Genomic DNA, 21194 nt, shown 5'->3' on the forward strand with positions numbered 1-21194 from the left:
ATTCTGCCAAGTCACTGGTTTTCCTGGCTAGCTCAGGCAACCCATTCCATGCTCTAATAGCACTAGGGAAGAAGGAGTATTTGTACAAATTTGTCCTAGCATATGGGACGAGGAATATGCCCTTATCTTTGTGTCTTTCAGAGTGTTTTATTACATTTTGTTTTTGTATTTGAAGATTATGGTTCAGTGTTTTATGTATGATTGCTACTTTACTTTTGAGTCTTCTGTCCTGAAGGCTTTCTAAATTTAGTGATTTTACTACAGGTGTTACTCTAGTCAAATGTGAATATTCGTTTGTTATGAATCTCACTGCTGTCTGTGTGTGTTCTATTCATAATGAACTCCAACTACTGAACTGCGACCTTGATAGTCAGATTTGACTCACTAATATAGTATCGTACAAGGAATTTTCTGGATTGTTTTCATCATCGTTATTCTTTTCTTTCGGTATCGTATCTTCTCTATTTTTCTCTAAGTATTACTAATTTTTTTTCAACAGCTATTCAGCGTCTTCGAAATATCTAGAATAACATAAACAATGTTGTTTTTCTTAAACACAGGCTTACACAATTTACCTAATAACCCGGTAAGTTGTCATACGCTTGGCCAGCTGCTATATTTTGCGGGCAAGCGTGACATTAATATTACAGACTTCTTTGGCTTTTATGGACCTACAGTCTTGATGTTATTACAGAGATTACCTACCTTTACATATCCAATAGTCTGTTGGACCGTTAGGGAACCATGCAAGATTTGTCGACCGTTTTTCTTCATTCTCTCTGTCATTTGCCTTAGTTAGAACCTCTCTCAATGGCAGGCCCATCCATTCTTTTATGTTTTCTTCCCATCGCTTTCTCTGTCTGCCTGTTCTTCTTTTTCCTGGTACTGTTCCCTGAAGGGAGGTCTTAACGAGCCCCGAAGACCTTTTAATATGGCCATAGAATTTTAGCTTGAGTTTTTTTTTTCTTTTACGATAGTTAGCAGGTTATCATGGAGTCAAATCGCTGCAGTAACCCTGTCTCTAATCTCTTGGTTTGTGATGCGGTCTTTAAATGTGATACCTAGGATCCTTCTGTAGCATTTCAATTCCATTGCTAGGATCCTCCTCTCTAGCTCTGCAGTTAGCGTCCGTGACTCACAAGCATATAAGAAAGTGGCCATGACCAAGGAGCGCATCGGTTTGATACTGTGATGAAGTAGAAACTATATGTCTATATATTTATGTGTAAAGATTTGCAGGTTAATATGGGGTATTTCAAGTTTACATTTTAATTTACCTGTAACATAATATGATGTTGACGAACTGTAAAACAAGACCAATAGAAATTTAGCACATTTCATTTCTACTTCTAGCTAAAGAATTTTCTTTTGACGAAGGCAGTTAAATTTCTTGAACTATCTTGATACTCAGAAAGACACAAAGATAAAAGAACATTTCATTATTCCTTATGCTAGGTCAAATTCGTAGAGGTGCTTCTTCTTCCCTAGTGCCATTAGAGAATGGAATAGGTTGCCTGAGTCAGCCAGGAAAACCAACGACTTAGCAGAGCTTAAGTCACTGATTAACATGCATGACTAGATTGACACATAAAATGCTTAGGACTTTATCATCTTCTTTGTTGAAGTAACGTCTGTAATCTATAAGATAAGACCATCTGATCTTTAACACATACAGACCAACAGTGAATAAAAGTTGTTATTATATTTTCAGACGTGGTTTAACAACTGGCTATCAGCAGTACAAGGTCAATCTTTTAAGATCTCTTGGTGTCACAGTTCTGACCAGTACAGAAGCTTCAGTTTCATTGAAAAGTGCCTCAGCCTTATTAGCTCAAGCCTCCAATTTGGCTCCACTTGGAGGAATCTTCAACGCCTCCATGGCAAGTGTGCATTTATGTTGTTTACTCGTGTTTAAAAACTCCTGGCATTCTTTGTTTCATTAGCATACATAGTCGCATCTATTTTAATAACGAATATAAAGTCTTTCCAATAAATCTAGATATTCTGTTTCTGTGGCATTTTACGTCTCGAGAGACGATCTTTTCCCTTTGCAACTTCTTGTGTGACTAAAGAGGCCAATCCTTGATGCACAGCTGCGGTCACAGGTTCGGCATCTGTAATCACCATACGCCGTTTCATTTTCACCCTTCTTTCTACTACTGTTGTGTATGGCATCTGCAATCCAGGACCCTTCCTTTATGCTCGCTCTCCATGTGGATCTATCCAGCGCCACTTTTTTTACCAGCTGCTAGTGTCGATTATGAAGAGCTTCATGCCGCGATTGCATACATCTGTATACCGTAAAACCTTAATCTAAATATTAGCAATGATTGAACTTGGCGTTGCTCTGGTTATTCGTACTTTTAAATATAAGAATCTTGCGATTACCTTTGATAGTTTATACATACATAGGCAGTGTTTCCCAAACTGTGTATGCGGAACCTTAGTGTTCCGCGAGGCCTGAAGGGGTGTTCCGCGAGGCCTGAAGTGGTGTTCCGCGAGGCCTGAAGGGGTGTTCCGCGAGGCCTGAAGAGGTGTTCCGCGAGGCCTGAAGAGGTGTTCCGCGAGGCCTGAAGGTGTGTTCCGCGAGACCTGAAGGTGTGTTCCGCGTGGCCTGAAGAGGAGTTCCGCGAGGCCTGAAGGGGTGTTCCGCGAGACCTGAAGGGGTGTTCCGCGAGGCCTGAAGGGGTGTTCCGCGAGGCCTGAAGGGGTGTTCCGCGAGGCCTGAAGAGGTGTTCCGCGAGACCTGAAGGGGGTGTTCCGCGAGGCCTGAAGAGGTGTTCCGCGAAGCCTGAAGGGGTGTTCCGCGAGGCCTAAAGGGGTGTTCCGCGAGGCCTGAAGAGTTGTTCCGCGAGGCCTGAAGAGTTGTTCCGCGAGGCCTGAAGAGTTGTTCCGCGAGGCCTGAAGGGGTGTTCCGCGAGGCCTGAAGAGGTGTTCCGCGAGGCCTGAAGGGGTGTTCCGCGAGGCCTGAAGAGGTGTTCCGCGAGGCCTGAAGAGGTGTTCCGCGAGGCCTGAAGAGGTGTTCCGCGAGGCCTGAAGAGGTGTTCCGCGAACGAGTGAAAAAATTAACTTGCAGGCCACCACGCGAATTAATCTCTCTAAAAACATAAGCAAAGTGTCCCGCTAAATACTAAGAATGTGCGAAATGTTCCGTTAAGGAAAAAGTTTTAAAAACACAACACTGTATCATATATTCATTATTAGTTTAATTGGCTTAATGTTTTCCTCACTGACTGACTTTTTGTTTCTTCAGGTGAATTCAGATGAGATGTTTGACAAAATGACCAATGAATTATTCCAAGCAGCTTGTGAACCAAAGGTCAATGCCACGTCTCACTTTGACCAGCTGACCAGAGAGCTGTGCAAGGACACCAGCGTATGGTTTGTCACATTCTCCTCGCAGACCAGTGCCAGGGGCAATCCAGCGCAGACGAACTACGCCTATGCGAACTCCTTCATGGAGAGGGTATGTGAGAAAAGAGTTGCTGATGGGCTACACGGTAAGACATTTTGAGAACCGTTTTGTTCACAGAAGTTACTCAGAGAAGTATGATACGGGATGGGCGTTTAAAAGACTCTTGTGGCATTAAAACAGTCGAATCAGTTGAATTAGACCATAGCTATTCGGACCGAATCCTAAAGTGCTGAAACAAATTGCATTATTCCACTTATTCGGACCATCCAGTTAATCGGACCATCCAATTAATCGAACCGATGCTCAATTTGTGAAAAGAATTTAAATTATGTCCGTAGTATCCTAACCCTAACCCTTTGTGGTAGTTATATACCCAAAGTATGATCTAATCTAGTGGTCTCAAACTCATTTCAGCATGTGGGCCACAGTGGAAAATAAAAACCATTCAGCGGGCCGCACCACAAAAAGAGAATGTTTTTTAATTAAATTTTACGAATACTACTGTCACTGCAGTTAAATGCTAAAATAAAGTTTTTATAATTATTAATTACATTTAGTGTAGTTTATAACATGCACAGGCAGTTTAGATTACTAAAATAAGTTGACGTTGTCTCTGTCACTAATTAAAAAGCAGAAACTGTAGTTGCCCCCCCCCTCCTCCAAAAGAAAAAAAGAACAACTATAATTACTAGGCCAACTGCAGATGGCTCGTCACTCATGTTTCTGTCCACTCAGCTGAGAGCGTTTGGCAGAGACCAGACCATCGACGTTAGGCCTGAAGTCGCGTGTAGTGGCAAGCCGCAAGGTTGCTCTCAGATGCTCATCAGTCAGTCTTGATCGTAATGCTGTTTTGTTGATCTTCAGTCTGGAAAAAACTGTTCGAAAACGTACGTACTCCCAAACATCGCAAGAATTCTAGTAGCTGCGCAGAATAAGTTTGGAAGCTTCTCTCTGGGAAGAAACTGGTAGAAAATCTGGAACACCAACATCAGCGTATGTTTGCTTCAGAACAGTGTCACATTGCAGGTCCAGTAGTTCCATCTGGACTTCCTCTGGAACGTTTTTCATTTCCACTGCGAACGGAGTGGCAACAAGGAAAATCTGTGGTTCGAGAGCAGTGAATTGCTGAAAGCGGTGTTCAAATTCTTCCAGTAGTCTGGAGAGGATGTCTACGTAGTATTTCAGGCGCTGTGGTTCAACCGTAATGCTATGTAGAAAAGACCTATGAGCCAGGTTTCCATCTGCCAGCTGAGTGGCCCACAAAGTCAGCTTGTATCTGATTGATTTGATGCGGTCAAACATCACGGTAATCAGCTGCTTTGTGCCCTGTAGTTTTGAATTGATTGCATTGAAATGTTGCGTGATGTCGGTAAGAAAAGAAAGATCCGACAAAACATTGGGTCACTGAGCTGAGGTATGTCTCCGTCTTTCATTGCCATGAACAATGTTATTTCCCTTTTCAGTTCAAAAAATCTCTGCAGCACTTTCCCAGGACTCAACAGTCTGACTTCCGTATGATAAAGCGACTCTCCGTATTCCGTTTCTAAATCATCTAGAAATGACACAAACTGTCTGTGGTTGAGACACCGTGCACATATGAAGTTCACCGTCTTCACGACAACATCCATCATGTTCTTCATTTGTTGACTTTTACCACAGAGTGCTTCTTGGGACAGAGTGCAGTGTCTGGCAGCAAAAGGTCCCGCCAAGCTGAGCTGATACCGTTTCTATACCATTAATCCAACACCACCAACCTTCTCTGAACACATTGCTGATGCACCGTTCGTAGCCACTGAAACAAGTTTTTCTCACGGTAGCCCACAGCTGTCAATACAAGCTTCCAAATCTTGAAACACGTCTCGTCCAGTCGTCTTTCCTTTCATTGCTAGTAAGTCCAATAGCGCTTCAACAATGTTCAAGTTTTCGTCGACCCCACGAATAAATACAGCACAGTATGCGGTGTCTGTTACACCAGTAGACTCGTCCAGTGCAATGGAATATGCTACAAAGTCTTTTGCAGCGGCAATCAGTTGCTGTTGAACATTTGTCGCTGACTCGGTGATCCTGCTTGAAACTGTGTTCGCAGGCAAACTAATGCCTTCCAAGAGTTTCTTTTTCTCAGGGCAGATAATTCCACACGCCTGTAGCATACACTCTTTTACAATCTGGCCTTCAGTGAATGGTCGTGATGCCTTTGCTATCATTTCGCTAACAACAAAGCTTGCCTTCACAGAATCTTCACTTGCAGTGGGCGAACACCTCATTTACTGATTTTTGCAGTTGTAAATCATTTCACGGCTTATATGTGCTCATTGTAAATTTTATCTATTTTTTTAATTTGCAGACATGGCCGCGGGCCATACAAAATTATTTCGCGGGCCACATCCACTTGTTTGAGACCCCTGATCTATAGACAATCGTGCATTCGCAATGCGGTTCCTAGGTAGCGTAGATTTATCTTTGTAAAATGTTTTACATGTTTCGGATGTTCCTTCAGAGTTGAAGATAATTACTTCCTAGTCCAAACCTCCCTCAGGACGACGGGGATGGGAGCGGACAGGGTTTGAACCCTGGACCATCGATAAATCTGAACGATAGTCCAGCGCGCAAACCGCACGACCAGGCAGCCATCCTATATCTTGTGTATTTTGTGTTTTTTTTTTAAATCAACACGTCTTCGTATCAACGAGATTTACACCTAGCAACCTTAAGGTTTGAGCTTGTGTACTGTTATAACCCTAGTGGCGGACTGAAAGGGTTAATGTGTGTGTGTGACCTACTAATCATCTTCTTTTTTGAAGTAACGTCTGTATTATATAAGATAAGATAAGATACTGACACACGAGACTAAGGCGAATCACACAGGTCAACGGCTGTTGAACAAGGGACAGTATTGCTAATACACGCAAATATGGCCCGTGCTGTGGTCATGTGACGAGAGCCTTCACGGACCAGAGACTAGAGCGTGTTAGAAAGGAGTGAGTAGAGTCCAGGACAGCAAGCAGTAAGGACTGTATGCTACAAAGTGAGTCCTTGAAAATGTAGCTGTACGAGTCTAGAAGTAGACAGAGATAGACTTGTAGTGTTTAGTAGGCAGTTCTATTAAGTACAAGAAAGCATTTGAAGTTCGTGTAGCTAATTATTTTTATTGGCTGTTGTTGATGTATTTGTTATTAAACCGCCACATTGTTTATTGAAGCTCTTGTTGTCAAGTTCTTGTGTTAGATGTGCTGTGTTGTGTTTAGTATGTTTACAGAAGGCCTGATAGAGAAGAACGTAACAATACTTTTTTTTTTTTTTTCAGGATTTTTTTTTTTTTTTTTTTTTTTTTGCAATTTATGTTTCGCAAATGCTACTATCTGTCCACAAATATTTTTTTTTTTTAAATCCACACACGTTACGAGCGGATGGCATCCCTTTTGTAAGCTATTTATATCCAGTAACTACTACTGTCTGACCGGCTTTACTTATACTCGGGTACGCTATTCTGCCTCAACGTGACACTCGGGTGGAAGCGATCACTAGAGCTTTCCCATTGCACGGTGCGGAGTTGAAAGTTTCCACGTCCCTGTCGATATTCCATGCGCCGTTCCTCAAGGGACCGTTACACTAATGGCGAGTCCTGCACGGTTAGCTTGGTACAACATTGGAAAATGGAGGGGGTTCCCGGTTCCCTTCGGCCAATGACGGCCATGCATTCTAATCCATGCGCCCGGAGTGTCGGATATATCGGATATAGCAATGTTTTACATAGACATTGAGTTGGATCTCTTCCAGACAGAACGGTTTGTTCAAGCAGGCTTACACGCCTAGAGTTCGAAGAGCCTTCGGCTCAACTCTTTTGACAGTCAAACGCTTTACTTATAAGTTATACGTGTTTTCGTACTTACCACAAACTACGTAGGTGTGGATTCATTTCGAGGCATACCCTTTTTTTTTACATGCTACTGACACATATATATATATCATTATTAAATTGCATTTTTTAAAGGACATATATGAAAACTTTTAAAATATATTTGACTTCTGACATTATAAATGGGGCTGTGGCAGGGCCTGTAGGCTGTACTTATGACGCATTTGGTGAAGACGTTGCTTTAAACAATGAACAGACGTTCATGTCGAAGTAAGTTAATGTAGATCTACATTTAGGAAACTCATCAGTGTAAATATGTTTTTATGTAATTAAAGCTATGATCAGCTTTGAAGAAAAAAGTTTTCTTTTAAAAGCCTTGAACTAACGAACGTGCATGTAGGCAGAGACGTAGCTAGTGATTTGGGGGCCCCGGATGGTTTGACCTCTTTAGGGGCCCCTACATTTTGACATGACATGAGATAATGGTGTAATATTTAATGTAAAATCAAATTTCGGACACTCATTTGGGGCCCCCCTTAGGTGGGTGCCCTGGGCGATTTTCTAATTCGGACTCCCTCCCCACACCTTAGCTACGCCACTGCACCATATTATCCAGCCAAATCTGTTTCAGGACTTGCAATCCAGTGGGGTTGGATTGGTAGTGTGGGCACTGTGGTGAAGAGATTAGAAGAAGGAGATTTCAGCACACAGTACATCTCACAGTACCTGCCCCAAAGTTTGGACTCTTGCTTTGACTGCATGGAGCAAGCGTTGGTCTGTGGCCATCCAGTGGTGGGAGTGTTTGTGAAAAACACGCTGCAGACCAGTCACGTGAACAAGGACAATGACACAGTTAAACAATCCATCTTGGACCAAGTTGTGAAAATACTGGGTAGGTACGATCCGTAATGGTGGAATGAGGAAGCGGGGAGTGTGTTTGGCCTAGAAAAATACAATTGTCCATATGGTGTATCATGGGAAGCATTACAGCAAATGTTGATGAATCCGGCTTCGGCTTCATTATGCTGAGAAAAAACATTAAGAATAACATAACAGGTTTGGGATGATGTGACGCTAAAAACATCTAATTGTCAGGGGCAGGTATGGTGAGAGAGAATGTGTTATTTCTTTGTTACTATTTAAGAATGAAAAAGTTATATCCCTTTGTTTATTTTTTCCCAAGGCATGAATGTAAACAGTCTACACGTGATGGTTTTGAATGTGTTTCCTTTTGGGGGGTCGTTCGTAAATGACGTCACGCAAAAAATGACTTTTTTGGACACCCCCCTCCCCCCTTGTCACAAAGTATCACAAATTCTAAGACTCCCCCCTCTGCGTCACGTCACAAAATAAAAAAAAAATGTATTTCAAATTATATATTTCTCATCAAAATTTTTTCCCAAAGAAGTTTCATGTGCTCATCGATAGTATACACGGGAAGATTTTCTTCTTCTGCTTGAGGAGCTGACTCGAAAATCAAATTGTCTTCAAATGAGATCTTCATCTCTCCATTCCAGACTCTCCTCACCTGCGTTTCCCCAAAACTACAAGGATTTCGTTTTGTCTTTTTTTTTTGCTTTGAATAATTCTTTTGTCTTTCTGTGCTCGCGTCTTGTTGGAGGGTGGGATGTGAACGTTTGTTGTGATTTTTTTCAAAAGAGTTAGATTTGTGACGTCACAAAATCGGTATAACACACCCCCCCCATACCACCTTGTCACAAAGTGTTACATTTTCTCAACACCCCCCCCCTTTCACCCCCTAGAGCGTGACGTTATTTACGAACGACCTCTTGTATGATAGTGTGAAAGTCGTTGTCTCTTTTTATTCCCCCTGTACATATATTTCTTGAGAGTGGCTGTCCTTTTTTTTGTGTGCTCTATCGGATATTTAAAAAAAAAGTAAAAAAAAAAAAAAAAAAAAAATTTTTACCCTTTAAGACCTTGTGGTCTACAGGGCAGATGATGTAAAGGTCACCTGTTTCTGTGGCCTACGGTTAACAAGGGTGTCATGTGGCCAGCACAACGGCTAACCGCCTTTACTTTTCCCAAACTTTTCCCAGGTATCCATTAGAGCTGGGTGGACTCCGAGGCGCCCGAAGATCCCGAAATTAAAAATCCCAGTCTTCACCAGGATTCGAACCCCGGTCCCCGGTTCGGAAGCCAAGCCAAGCGCTTTACCGCTCAGCCACCGCGCTTCCGGGATATAAAAGGATTATCTATATTTCCATTGGAGTTGAAGTGTGCTTAGTCATAATTGTTCTTAATAGTAATTGTTATCAAAGTAGTATTTAATTCTAACCCCTAATAAGCCAAGCCAAGCCAAGTAAGAATCCAAACCCAGACACTAATCAAATTCATTGTTCCATCAAATTCATCGTTCGACTGATCTATATAAACAGAAACTTAGTCTGAGATTTCCACTAACATTTTTTTTCATAATCGCTAAACACACACACACAAGAGGAAAAAGCTAAAAAAAAAAAAAAATTAGTAAAAAATAAGCAAAGCTTGCATAAGAGAAAACACCTCACTATCACTACCATATTTATAAATATTGCAAGATTTATCTCCCTTTTTTAAAATGATTGATATGATTATAAAAAAAACTAAATTAATTAATTACCATTATCTGATAAACTAATTGCTTAATTTTGTTTTTTGATTCATGCATTGTCTTCTACAAACAATAATTGTGCAAAATGTCAACTTTGACCAAGAATGGGAAGTGGGTGAAAATGCAGATAAAAGAATACCGACGGAGTGATTTATATAAACTTTATAAAACAAATTAATTATGACAAGTTAACTCTTTCTCTCCTGTTGGACGATACCATCGTTGATTTGACTCCACTAGATTAAAAGAAAACCATTACTGAAGTTTAACCCTAACAGGCTAGTGAAATACAAAATGGTAAAAATTAAATTTCCTTCTGAACATGGAAAATAATTACGGAGAGATAGAGTTAAAAAACAACAACTCATGATCTCGGAACCAATGTATCTCACTTAAGATCTAAACATTTATTCTGTACATGTGACGGTGCCAGGGTTTGAATCTCTGTTCTCTGTGTTTCTGCAGCTCTCAAGGACCCAGACTCACTGACAGACTCCATTACGCTTCAGGATGTCGGCATAGATTCCATCATGACATCAGAAGTCAAGCAGCTGCTGGAGAAGTCGGTCAACGTCTCACTCAGCAACAAGGAAGTCAAGACACTGACGTTTCAGAAACTTCGAGAAATGGGTCAGTGGCTGACACAAAAATATCACTGTCGTTGACAAAATGCAAGAGTTGGGTTGGGTTTTTATACTTTCAAATATACTAGCCGGATATGACCCGCAGCCTGCCGGTTGGGTTTACCCGATTTACAAAAGAGTTCCGCTCTTTAATAAATATAAATTTAGGTATTTTATTCTATTTTTTAGCCCCCCCCCCCCCATCAATTACATGGTCATCTGGGCAGATACGCAGGTTCGTGTCTTGTCAGGTTCAATAAATACTTGTGCAAAGTTTTAACTTGATCAGAGTATTCTTAGCTTCCCGCTTCCATTTACAATTAATTACGTAATAGCCTGTATGGATATGCCTTGTTAGGTTCAATAAATACTTGTGCAAAGTTTTAAGTTGATTCGAGTATGGCAAAGAGGGAGAAAAAACATGTTCAAACTCTATGACATGCATACAGACAGACAGACAGAGTGAGTTGATATAAGCTTTGTTTAAAAAAAAAAAGTAAAAAAAAAAAAGAATTTATTTAAAAAAAAAAAAAAAAAGGCAACAGCTTCAGTGCTCATGCTTTTTCATACGCCAATAGATATTTGACTTAGTGTAGTTATCTCCCTCTGTTCTTGTCTGCAGATGCCTCCAGATGAACGCACGTCAAGAATGCAATGACGTATGACTGCACCATTGTTAGGTAAACAAAAGCTACTTGGGCTCATGAAAAGAAGCCTCCACAGATCCGAATCACAATAATCTAAATCTACATGTCAACTTTCTGAGCTTATTTATTTGTTTTGTGTCATCACAGCCAGATGTTCTTGTTTTTATTTTTTAAACTCTGTTTCTCATATAAATAATCAGAAGATCATAAAGTTTTTTTTAACGAAATTCATTGAACTATTCAAATATTATTTACTTGTTATCTTACTCAAATTCACCATAGAAATAAAAATTAGTGACATGTGAAATCAGAAGTTACCGTACCTATAGAAAACTCACTTATATTAAACCAACTTAGCAATTATGCGTTATTTTTCATTTTTTCTTTTAAAAAAATCCAAAGACTTTTCATATTCTGATATAGATTTATGTTAATCTGAAAGCTGGATTAGTTTGTATATATTTTTGTGTGGTCCAGGCTGACACATCGATTTGATGTGTATGTTCAATTTCAAAGTACGAATGCATAAAGGGATCACGGAACGGTGTTCGTTTGTTTTTTTTATAACAGATTCAGAACAAATAATATCGTTGTAAAGGGACGAAATTCATTATTTCATAAAACCACACATCAGATAGTCCAGTTTGATCAACTTTAAACTAATTTATGTTTACTTAAAATGAAAAAAAAAGGCTTTCTTTTTTTATGTTTTAAACTGGACAGTAGTTTTATATACGATGAATTATAAAAATTATTTCAAATTGTCCGGTGTGCTACTAATTTTGTAACTGAAACAATTTTATTAACAATAGCACTCTGCGACACAAAACTGGTATACATCACTATGCATATTTATGACTGTGAAGTAAAGGTCCATCTTGCGCTCACTTAGGTCCCTACTACCCGTAACCAGGATATATTGCCTCTCCAGAGGCCCCCATCAACTAGGTACAAGATAATCATGCTATCACGTCTGCTGTCAACGTTACGAGTTCCTCTCCTAATTCAAAGACCGGAGGGTTACCCATTTAGTGTTTTTTTGAAGACGTTATATATATATATATATATATATATATAATGTAGTAACTCCAGTGGCGGAAAGGGTTAATGTGTGCGCGGCCTACTGATACACACGACTCAGGCCAATCACATGGGTCAACGGCTGTCGATAGACAAGTATGACCCGTGTTGTGGTCATGTGATCGAGAGCCTTCACGGCCTAGAGACAGTGTGTTAGAAAGGGCAGTTGAGTCCAGGACAGCAAGGCAGTAAGGACTGTGCGGTACATTGGGAGTCCTCGAGAGTGTAGCTGTACGAACTAGAGAGACCTGTAATGTTAAGTTAGGCAGTTCTGTTGTGTACAAGAAAAGCTTTTGAAGTTGGTATAGCCAATTGTGTGTTGAATTGGCTTCGATGTATTAGTAATAAAAACGCCACATTGTTTATTGAAACTCTTGTCGTTAAGTTGTATTGATATTTATATATATTTATTTATTTATTTAACATAAATAAAAAAATACTTCTATATGAAGCCATCGATCGTTTTACTATTCCATTCTACACTTTGTATTTAATGCTTGCAACAGGTTTTCTAGTTAAAGCCGTGTTACGGAATTGGTCAGAAAAATATTTGTTTCTCTGACGTCATTCGGAACAACTTCATTAGTCATAAGTAACAAGTAAAATATATGTTGTTACGAATCTCACTATCCAGGCTCTCTGCAAACTGCACCTTACACCACCAACTTAAAGAACTTGACAACTCAGGGCTCCAAAGTAACGTAACACTTTAATAGTTGAATAAATAACAGCCAATACTGTACAATTGGCAACACGTACACTGTACAAATATCTCTCCGATAACACCGTTCCGCCGTATCAACTCTTGCACTGGCCTCTCCGTCTCGTTCCGGGCTTGCACTGGGTTCAACAGTTCAGGACTGACTTCACACACTAGGCTCGTTGTGTCGGACTCGATCGCAGACCAAGATCAAGTCGCCAGCCGTCTCAACTGTACTTGACAGTACTCCGCACTGAACCGTCGTAATGCTCGGTACAGAACCACACCGCTGAACTGTGCTGTAGTCGACCGGACTGTAGTGAACCGGGCTCTGAACCCCTGCCGTGAACCTTCTGTCGTGAACCTCGCTGTATTGAGCCCCTTTTCTCCACCGTCTTGACTGCGTCGCCTCCGCTCTTATATAGGGTCCCTACTGGCCTTCTCCAACCGGACAGAACGCCGCTCGACGTTTCTAGGTGGTCAGATGACTACAACTCTCGTTACGCTCCTGAGCTCTGTTCACGACGGCGATCCTTCCCGAACCGTCCTGTTGATACTCGACTCGGCTGACCGTCGTAGCTCGTCACGGTTGACCGCTCGTCTAGCGCTGGCCTGGGGCGATTTGGCTCGGCTGACTACACACGTATCACTACCCCCATCTGTGCCACCACCAGGTTTATAACAATATATTTTTTAACCAATCCCTCCTTTATACAGTTGCTGACTTTTTGTAATAGACGTTTATTGCGCTCTTAATAACTAGGCAATGTTTCAATCAATGAAAAGAAACAAACTTTTTTTTTTTAAAATACAAAGCTTATCTAAGGGAAAGAACTGCTTATTACTGTGTATTATCTCAAAATGCAAGGTTTAGGATAAGAGGATAGATTTAAAGCGTACTGACGGAAAACCGGTTCGTGATATTCAGACTTAAGGTAGACAGGTCGGCCAAAGTTAGTCTAGGATGTAGTTGTATATCTTTAGAAATAAATACATTTAAAATATAGAAAAAAAAAATATTGTCCCATTGATGACGCGCAAGCTGTTGCTTGAAATTGATCAGTGACTCTCATTTTTGAATAAACCTGAATAGAGACTTTAAGATGTAGGGAATCTAGGCCAGTGATTTATTTTCTAAATACTTTTGAATACAAGGCTATAACAAGCAAAATTTATAAAAAAAACATAATAAAAAAAAATTAGTTTATATTACGTGTAATTGCATCAATTAGTTTGGATCAGTCATGTAAATAAATTTGTAATAGATCTAGAGTCCTAGACTAACAATAATAAATCAGTGCGATTAGAAATATTTTTACCAGTTGTGTTTGTTTTTGCGCTATTTTACGCTTTTAGTCTGTCCATATAACCGCTATCTGGGCCAGTTGGCAAGGTGTAGGGGCAGAAAGGAGTTTTTTTTTTTTTGGGGGGGGGGGATAGCTCTTTGAATGTATTTATAAATATAAAAAAAGTAAGTGACCCGAATTCGAACTCGAGGGTTAAGGCCTCCTCAAGCCAACACGGTAGCCACTATGCCAGCGAGATGCTTATGATAACAGGTTTTATTATTTAAGGCTAAGAATAAGACTGCTTTATTGATCCTTACGGAAATTCGTTGTGATTACAAGAAATTTTTCTTTCTGCAAACTATTAAGGGGACTAATTCAACTTATACCACCTTATTAGTCAAATAATATTTCTTTCCCTTTTTCACGATATCAGACAAGGTAATTAATAACCAATTGGTTAATTTTTATTTTTTTTGTGCTGATTCTTGTTTGTCAGGTAAAAGAATTAATTATGAAAGAAAATTTCAGCTTGATCCGAGATTGGGCGTTGGAGACAACCGTGTGTTGGAAAAATAACATTATTTTATACCATATCCTCTCCCCACCTCCACGTAACTGATATCCCCCTCCCAATGACCCTCTTGAATCTTTGAGCTAACCTCACCAATGTTAGTAAATCAACAAAAAAAAAACAGAATGAACTCTACAGAACAGATTCACTAAACCAGCTATGACCCTCTTGAATCTTTGAGGTAACCTCACCAATGTTAGTAAATCAACAAAAACAGAATGAACTCTACAGAACAGATTCACTAAACCAGCTATGACCCTCTTGAATCTTTGAGGTAACCTCACCAATGTTAGTAAATCAACAAAAACAGAATGAACTCTACAGAACAGATTCACTAAACCAGCTATGACCCTCTTGAATCTTTGAGGTAACCTCACCAATGTTTGAAAATCAACAAAAACAGAATGAACTCTACAGAACAGATTCACTAAACCAGCTATGACCCTCTTGAATCTTTGAGGTAACCTCACCAATGTTAGTAAATCAACAAAAACAGAATGAACTCTACAGAACAGATTCACTAAACCAGCTATGACCCTCTTGAATCTTTGAGGTAACCTCACCAATGTTAGTAAATCAACAAAAACAGAATGAACTCTACAGAACAGATTCACTAAACCAGCTATGACCCTCTTGAATCTTTGAGGTAACCTCACCAATGTTTGAAAATCAACAAAAACAGAATGAACTCTACAGAACAGATTCACTAAACCAGCTATGACCCTCTTGAATCTTTGAGGTAACCTCACCAATGTTAGTAAATCAACAAAAACAGAATGAACTCTACAGAACAGATTCACTAAACCAGCTATGACCCTCTTGAATCTTTGAGGTAACCTCACCAATGTTAGTAAATCAACAAAAACAGAATGAACTCTACAGAACAGATTCACTAAACCAGCTATGACCCTCTTGAATCTTTGAGGTAACCTCACCAATGTTTGAAAATCAGCAAAAACAGAATGAACTCTACAGAACAGATTCACTAAACCAGCTATGACCCTCTTGAATCTTTGAGGTAACCTCACCAATGTTTGAAAATCAACAAAAAAAGAAAGATGTCTACAGAACAGATTCACTAAACCAGCTATGACCCTCTTGAATCTTTGAGGTAACCTCACCAATGTTTGAAAATCAACAAAAAAAGAAAGATGTCTACAGAACAGATTCACTAAACCAGCTATGACCCTCTTGAATCTTTGAGGTAACCTCACCAATGTTTGAAAATCAACAAAAACAGAATGAACTCTGCAGATCAGATTCACTAAACCAGCTAGGACCTTCGTGAATCTTAGAGGTAACCTCACCAATGTTTGAAAATCAACAAAAAAAGAAAGATGTCTACAGAACAGATTCACTAAACCAGCTATGACCCTCTTGAATCTTTGAGGTAACCTCACCAATGTTTGAAAATCAACAAAAAAAGAAAGATGTCTACAGAACAGATTCACTAAACCAGCTATGACCCTCTTGAATCTTTGAGGTAACCTCACCAATGTTTGAAAATCAACAAAAACAGAATGAACTCTGCAGATCAGATTCACTAAACCAGCTAGGACCTTCGTGAATCTTAGAGGTAACCTCACCAATGTTTGAAAATCAACAAAAACAGAATGAACTCTACAGAACAGATTCACTAAACCAGCTATGACCCTCGTGAATCTTAGAACTAACCTCACCAATGTTTGAAAATCAACAAAAACAGGAAGATGTCTACAGTACAGATTCGCTCAACTAGCTATTATATTTGAAATGGCATTAGATAAACATGATGACGATCAATAGAATTATTATAATCTGGGATTAAAATGTTTCCAAACATTAACATCTTAAACTAAAACGTCACTAACTTTATATCTAGTCGTCAGAGACAAAGAATATCCGATTACCCTGGAAGTGTGATTCATCGATACCATTCGATACAGAAGGCCTAAACACTAACATGCGACGTCGAAACCTGTGGGCAGTGGAGACCAATAGCTCGTTGCCACGTCAAACAGGCTTGCTAGCGAAGAGTTTATAAACATGGAAGATTGTTGAGTTATCTATTGTTCCTATTTGATGTTTATGTTAATTAACTAATTGGTTGATTTTTAGCGGCCCCCGAAAGGGGAAAAGACGCTTTTAGTTTTGTGCGAAATGTCTGTCCGTCTGTCCGTCCGTCCCGTTTAGATCTCGTAAACTAGAAAAGATATTGAAAATCCGACATCACAATATTTTAGACCATTCAAAGTTCTGATGCAACGGCTACTTTTTTTTTTCTGAAAGCGAAAAATCTAATTTTTAAAATCAGTTATGCAAGCAGTTTTTTAAAGAGAAAAAGCTAATTAGTATGCATTATAAGTTAGACCTAAATTAAAAAGAATAATAATCTTGTAAACTTCATTTTCGTGAATTTTTTCTTTATTGCGAAATTTTTTTTACATTTTTTTTGAGCATTCAAATAAGAGATTGAGCCTTTTCAAAACAATTACATCAATTATAAGATTCAGTTAGGCCAGGAGAGGCGCGGTAGCTGAGCGGTAAAGCGCTTGGCTTCTGAATCGGGGGCCCCGGGTTCGAATCCTGGTGAAGACTGGGATTTTCAACTTCGGAATCCTTAGGCGCCTCTGAGTCCACCCAGCTCCAATTGGTACCTGATATTAGTTGGGGAAAAGTAAAGGCGGTTGGTCGTTGTGCTGGCTACATGACACCCTCGTTAACCGTAGGCCACAAAAACAGATGAACTTTACATCATCTGCCCTATAGACCACAAGGTCTGAAAGGGGAAATAGTTAGGCCAGGTTCACATCTAACTTTGCATTTACTTGGGGCACTACACAAGATCTGTCAACCTTCTTTCTCCATTCTTATCTCTCATTGGTCTTTGATATAATTTCATTTGGATGTTCTTTCTGAAAATATTGAAGCCTGCCTGGGTGGACCACTTCGGGGGCCGATTTTGAATTTGTGTTTCCACACAAACTGTCTTTGTAATCTTGTTTTTTTTTATTGATTCTTGTGTTGTTAGGTAAAAGAAATAATTGTGCTAAATTTCAGCTTCATCCGAGATTGGGTGTGGGAGAAATAACGTGTACAAGATTATAATCATGCTACCCTGCCTCATAGTGGCGCCCGGGTGGAAACGATCGTAAGAGGAAACGATTAGGGTAGCAAAACAAGACTCCCGTGGGGGTGTCTAAGGGGGTGCGAGAGCATCCTCATTGCACTGTGCGGAGTTGTAAAAAAAACTTCCACAACCTTGTCAAAATCCAGGCGCTGTTCCTCAAGGGGCCGTTACATAAATGGCGTGTCCCGCACAGTTAGCCAAGTATAGAAAAGGAAAATGGCGGGGGGTCTTAGTAGAGATGGGAATCGAACCCAACTTTTAAAGTTCGGGTTCGGTTCGGTTCGGTCAGATTTAAGTTCGAGTTCGGTTCGGTTCGATGACGAGTATAGTTCGGGTTCGGTTCGGTTCGGTCAGGTCTAAAATTCGGGTTCGGCTCGGTTCGATGTTATGAAATTATGTAATAGCAAAATTAAGTTATAAGGCTTAATACAATTAATCAGTTAAAACACTTTCATTTGAATTTTTACATAAAACAAATATTTTGCAACATATAATAGGCAAATGGGCAATACTTTTTCCAAAATAATACTGCCTACGGGGCTACATACATTTTAAGCATTGTAAAAATTTCTTAATGGATATAGAAATGAAGATGCGGCAGGTTTTCGCTCAAGTCGGCAAGTGGTTTAAGCGTATTCTAACCTTTTTCTCTTAGTAAAAAGAGAATTTTTTTTAAAGACTAATATCGATGTGCTTTCTTTCAGAACGCACTATTCATCATAATAAAAAAACAAATATTCTTCGTGTAAAGACGTCTCTATCGAGGATTTTTTTTTCACACATAAGTCGTCACTATAATAAATTGCAATATACGGAAGAAATTCGACTATTCTGAGACAAAAAATGCAGAAGAATCTCAATAGCGGAGATGTTTTAAAATGTTTTCTTCAAAACGTTTTGACCCATATTGTGCATACGCGCCTAGCCAAAAGCAGTCTACCGTTGACAAGGTCTTATTGGAAGATAAAATGACATCTCCTACTTAATATATTTTAATTTTTAAACATGTAATTATACTAGTATTCAGACAAGTTACACGGAAAATAAAACTTTTTTTTTCGACGCCCCCTCTCCTTGTTAGTTGGTCGTTGGTTTGTCGCTTACAAACAGCTAGTACAATTGAACCAATAAAGGCGTTTTATATTTTTACCGGTAAGGATAGTATAGAGGGACTTCTTATGGTCCGTCAGTTACGCTGGGCAGGGCACGTATCCCGTATGGGAGACGAACGTATGCCAAAGACAGTCTAATTATATTTGTGTGAGCTAAAAGGTGGCCGCCATAACAGAGGCCCCTGCATTTTGCATAATATTGAATATTGTAAAAATACAACAACACTCATTTGGGACCCCCCTCAAGTGGGGGCCAGGGGAGATTTTCCATTTCTCCCCCTCCTCCCTCACCCTTGCTACGCCACTGATAATATTCCAATATGGAATACTTCACAATTTTGTAAAATAAATCACTTATTAGAAGATAATTAAAATTTATTTTAACTAGAACATAAATAAACTTGTAGATTGTACTCTCAACTAACAGCCATCTGAAATAAAAGTGACAATATTTTAATGGTGACTTTCTACTTACTAGGAACTAGAGTCTAGATCTAGTTCTAATTAGAGGGCGCCTATTCGACTCAAAACCAATATTGCAAACAGCTCGTGAAAATTCAAGGCCAGGGGGGAGTCGGCACATACGGAAAAACCCATGGGAACCCCAGCGCGCCGTTTTTTTTTTCTTTTGAAAGTTTTCAAAATACCACTCCCCCCTCCCAAGTTTTCAATGTATAATGGAATCATTAGGATTTAAATAAAATATTTAAGTAATTTTTTTTTATTTTTTAAAACCAAAAATAAAAGGATATACAAATTGCAAAATTAGTTCGGTTAAGAAAAGGAGGGTTCGTTCGGTTCGGTTCGTACCAAGCAGTTTCAAAGTTCGGGTTCGGTTCGGTTCGGTCATAAGTGAGGTTCGAGTTCGGTTCGTTCGGTTCGGGTTCGGTTCGTTTCCCATCTCTAGGTCTTAGTGTACGCGGCCTCTTGCCGCGAATCTGACCCACCCGTCAGACAGAACAGTGTACACTGTTCATTTTCAGGCCGGTGAGAGGGAGCTCTTGTTCCCTTTTGCTGGCTTAGAGTTCCAAGAGCTGAAGGCTCAACTCTACCTGACAGTCTCAAGAAGACAGAGAGAGTGAGCTGATTTAAGCTTTGTAAAAAATGACTTTTTATTGAGAGCTTCCTTATCTTGAAACCAAAGCACCACTCCTCAGTCTTGTTGTGTCCATTCTAGAGCTTGATAATAAGAACGACAAAGGGGAAGATGAAATAAAAATAAAAACAGAGCTTGAGAGGAGGATCCTAGCAATGGAATTGAGATGCTACAGAAGGATCCTAGGCATCACATTCAAAGACCGCATCACAAACCAAGAAATCAGAGACAGGGTTACTGTAGCGATCGGAGCCCATGACGACCTGCTAACTATTGTAAAAAGACGAAAGCTTAAAACCTTTGGCCACATTACACGATCTACGGGTCTCGCAAAGACCTTCCTTCAGAGAACAGTGCCAGGGAAAAGAAGAAGAGGCAGACAGAAAAAGCGATGGGAGGACAACATTAAAGAATGGACGGGCCTGCCATTGAAAGGCAAAAAAAAAAGGGAGGAATGGAGAAAGACGGTCGACAAATCTTGCCTGGTGCCCCAACGGTCCAACAGACTAAGGGATAGGTAAAAGGTAATTGTCTCAATTATTTTTATCATTATCACGGAATTAATCTGTAATAGATCTAGAAAAACAACAATAGGCCTACATTTGCGCCATTGAAACTTTTTAAGCACATTTTCTTTTAGCACTATTTCATGCTTTTAGCAAGGCGCTAAATGCACATTTTCCATATAACAAAAGGCTGCCTGGTTGTCCGGTTTGCACGCTGAACTGTCGTTCGGGCTTATCGATGGTCCCGGGTTCAAACCCTGCCCTCTCCCATCCCTTATCGTCCTGCGGGAGGTTTGGACTAGGAAGTTAATTATCTTCAACTCTGAAGGAACATCCGAAATATGGAAAACATTTTATAAACAACAGAGAAAAAAAAAGACATTTCTATGTTCTTGTATTTCACACGGTAACATTGGGTCGGTGGGTGGGTTAGGGTTGGGTTGGGTTGGGTTGGGTTGGGTTACAGTTTACATGTATGGACATTGTGTGGGTTAGATTTCATTGTCACTTTCTCCTTCGAAAGGGAAGAATCATACAATGTTCACTTACATGTAGTTATATCTTTAGGGTTGGGTT

General features: G+C 39.8%; 1 protein-coding gene across 1 annotated transcript in view; it reads left to right on the forward strand.

Annotated features, from left to right (window-relative positions):
* LOC106068226 (fatty acid synthase-like) overlaps window positions 1-12605 on the forward strand; it is a 46671-nt gene extending 34066 nt beyond the window's left edge. Inside the window, exons 25-29 of the mRNA XM_056031598.1 lie at window positions 1712-1880; window positions 3254-3500; window positions 7903-8163; window positions 10351-10515; window positions 11131-12605. Coding sequence (XP_055887573.1) covers window positions 1712-1880; window positions 3254-3500; window positions 7903-8163; window positions 10351-10515; window positions 11131-11144 — 856 coding nt within the window. The 3' untranslated portion in view covers window positions 11145-12605. The remainder of the gene's footprint in view (window positions 1-1711; window positions 1881-3253; window positions 3501-7902; window positions 8164-10350; window positions 10516-11130) is intronic.
* Window positions 12606-21194: the final 8589 nt, after the last annotated feature.

Source organism: Biomphalaria glabrata, chromosome 1, assembly GCF_947242115.1.
Source record: "Biomphalaria glabrata chromosome 1, xgBioGlab47.1, whole genome shotgun sequence".
Taxonomy (NCBI): Eukaryota; Metazoa; Mollusca; class Gastropoda; family Planorbidae; genus Biomphalaria; species Biomphalaria glabrata.